The sequence below is a fragment of the Centruroides sculpturatus genome, unplaced genomic scaffold (genome assembly GCF_000671375.1).
Source record: "Centruroides sculpturatus isolate CEXI.00-Female unplaced genomic scaffold, Cexi_2.0 scaffold1514, whole genome shotgun sequence".
In the NCBI taxonomy this organism is placed as follows: domain Eukaryota; kingdom Metazoa; phylum Arthropoda; class Arachnida; order Scorpiones; family Buthidae; genus Centruroides; species Centruroides sculpturatus.
In genome coordinates this window covers 99,849-102,840 of record NW_019385705.1, presented here as the reverse complement: position 1 = coordinate 102,840, position 2,992 = coordinate 99,849, and the positions used below count along the sequence as shown (strand labels likewise).

Sequence of the window (2,992 nt, the reverse complement as noted above, 5' to 3'; positions counted from 1 at the left end):
GGCGTTCCGTTCGAATATGTCGGATCCCGTCCTTTACACTCGGTCGACTTATTGTAGGCTTAAGCCGAACCACGATGGCTATAATTACAAAGGCCTTTTAAATGCCCCTAGGACGGAAAGAGTTCAAAACTAAAAATAAATTTGTCGAAAACTAAAATATGTCTTTTATAATGATAATTTAACCTAATAAAAAAATCTATTAGAACCATATAAAAACTTCTGAGAAAAAATTCTGGACAAGTTCAATAAAGAAATGTCAATTCAATTGATTAACAATATAATATTTCTTATTGTTTTTTATTGTGAAAGTGGCACCAGCTGCGTGAGGATCGTTCTGATTAGTTCGATCAATCAGCAGATCTGAATCAGCTCAGTCGATTGTCCGTAATGCCGTTCGATTTTAGGAATAAGGGGCAACAATTTCCTGAACAGAACAGTTTACAGAAACGAATAGCTGATCCACCGATCAGGATCGTTCCTGCATTTACCAAGCAGAGTAATTATCAGAAAAATACCAAGGTAAGATATGCGGAAAATGTATTTCTAAAAAACAATAAAAATTTGTAAAACTTTGAATTATATTTACAAATTAGAGTGAGCTGAATGCAAACATCTCAAAACAAAATTAAATGTTAATATCGTTCATTTATTTAAAAAAAAGTTTTTTATTTATTTAATATTCCTTCAAAGTAAGATTAAACTATTCGACTAACTTCCTAATTATTTCTATATTATTAATTTTAATTTAGTAACATTGCAAGAATCAACATTTACTTTGACCTTTTATCAATAATAAATTTCAAAATGTGTAGGGTTTAGAAATGTTAAAATGCTTGAAAGATTTTAATATTTTTCTTTTCGTTTAGGTTACGGGACCATCTAAATTAGGTTTTTTTCGTCCAAAACCAGCGAGCCCGTCACAATTACGAATATGGTACGAAAGTGTTGGTCTACCCGTTTTCTTGAAACATGAACGAAGTGGTCATTCCTTACAATGGAAGGTAAGCTGTAATTTCAACAAATTTTAAACAGTCTTTAATTAAAGTTTATTTAAAACCTCGATTCCCAAACAGGTGAATATTAAAGATTTAGATTATAAAATTTATTTGCCGATATTCTTTGATGGTTTATCCGAATTAGAACATCCTTACGATTTCTTCGCCGTAAACGGTATCATTGATATGGTAAATGCCAATGGCGAAAAGGCACTGGAAGTGTTATCTTTTGTTATTCCTCCGATTAAAAGTAAGTAACAAATTTATAACCTCTTCTTTAAAAGCGAAAGCTATTCATTTATAGAAGATTGTTTTCTAGAAGCTTTGAAAACTCGTTATCCAAAAGTTGTTATCAACACCATGAAGGCCATTCAACAGCTGGCACTCTGCCACGATTTAATGGGTGTTGCCCTCATCCCTTATTATCACAGCATTTTGCCACCGTTAAACTTTTTCTTAGAATACAACAGTGAGAGCATTTTTATATATATTCGAATAGTCATAAAACAAAACTATTGATTTTCAATAATATATTCTAGTAAATATCGGAGACGAAATTCATTACGGACAAAGGAAAAGGAATGTAATAGGCGATCTAGTGAAAGAAACTCTGGAAATTTTTGAGAAAACTGGTGGACCGCAGGCTTTCTCTCGCATAAAGAGATATGTTTTGACATATGAGTCACATGTACACAATACTTAATTACCTACTGTTAAAAGTATCAATAGTAATCATTGCTATCGTTGAAATACATTTTGATGTACTGTTTATAACATTCAGATTTGATAAGTGATAAATTTTTAATTATATTTCTATTATAATTTACCGGAATTAATAAAATATAATTTACGTGACAACTTGTTGATTGCACGATGACGATCTTCGCTACTACTATGGAAATTTTGATTCAATTCGAATTTAGTCTCATTCCTCATAATTTTTCGCTAATTTAAGACTAGTATTTAGTTCTTTGTTTCTCACACGTGCTGTTCTCATATATGGGTCTAATAAGTTTAACCCAATGATAGGTTAAATTGGTTAGAACCACTTTTAAAATTCTCTTCGTCCTATGCCAGTGGCATGCCGTGACATTTGATGATAGGGAAGCTGTGTTTCTGTAAGAAGCAGACTTCCAGCGACAATCAGTCAGTGATGGTCAAGGGTCCATTTGTATTCGTTTGTTCAATAAGCCAGTAAAAACCGTATACTTCTCTAAGTGTATTTGCAATTAATAGATTATCTAACGCACTTAATAAATAAGCAAGTTCAATATAATTATGTACCTCTGTTATATTAGATTCAATAGATTCCCTATGCCCTCTAAATGCCAATTCTTGCATCTACTAACTTAGATATAATATATCTATTAGCCGTAACTTTGTTATAATTTGCAATATTTTATTTTGTTTACTAATGTTAAATTCTATTTTATTTTGATTTCCAAATTGCTTCAATTTTATGAAAGAATCGATGCGAAATTTACGATTTTCGTGTCTTTTGCCAGCTTTACTCAAATTATTTAAATCATCAAAGCCATTCTTATTCCACACACTAATTTAATTTGAAAATAATAGGCAAGGCCAACAAAACAATTTTTGCATTTTTATGCATTCACAAAGCCATTTTATGTCTTCATAAATTTTATCGTGAAAATGTCGAACAAATTTTTTTCGTTGAAGTATTTATATTTAATTTAGGCATTGGTCTTTCTCTTTTAATAATGTTTTCTTTTTCATTATACGGTCTCGAGCCAAAACTTTTTTAAAATAAATTTTTAATATCACAATTACACTACATTTTAAATTATTAGCCATAATATAAGGACTAAAATTAAAAATAAACTTATAAAAATTTGTTAAAATAAAACGTGTGATTGATATACAATTATAAATACCTGATACAAAATATTCAATTGTATGAATCTACTTTTAAAGAAAATTATAATTAAATATAGTTTTGTGAAGAAACGTACATAAAAATAACATAAAATATTCTT

General features: G+C 29.7%; 1 protein-coding gene across 2 annotated transcripts; it reads left to right on the top strand.

Annotated features, from left to right (window-relative positions):
- The first annotated feature begins 289 nt into the window (after positions 1-289).
- Positions 290-1,997, top strand: LOC111641365 (parkin coregulated gene protein homolog). Of its 2 annotated transcripts, none has more exons than XM_023387512.1 (5): positions 290-519; positions 867-1,001; positions 1,074-1,245; positions 1,303-1,464; positions 1,535-1,997. In XM_023387512.1, the coding sequence occupies exons 1-5, from the start codon at positions 388-390 to the stop codon at positions 1,696-1,698; spliced, it is 765 nt and encodes a 254-aa protein (XP_023243280.1). In that variant the 5' UTR covers positions 290-387; the 3' UTR covers positions 1,699-1,997. The 2 variants fall into 2 exon arrangements, with proteins under 2 accessions (XP_023243280.1, XP_023243281.1); XM_023387513.1 differs by having other exon boundaries at positions 1,315-1,464; positions 1,535-1,982.
- The last annotated feature ends 995 nt before the right edge of the window (positions 1,998-2,992 follow it).

Coding starts and splice junctions, on each gene's coding strand:
- LOC111641365 (XM_023387512.1), top strand. CDS start 388: ATGCCGTTCGATTTTAGGAATAAGGGGCAACAATTTCCTGAACAGAAC. Junction 1,002..1,073: donor GTCATTCCTTACAATGGAAG/GTAAGCTGTAAT, acceptor ATTCCCAAACAG/GTGAATATTAAAGATTTAGA. Junction 1,465..1,534: donor CTTTTTCTTAGAATACAACA/GTGAGAGCATTT, acceptor AATATATTCTAG/TAAATATCGGAGACGAAATT.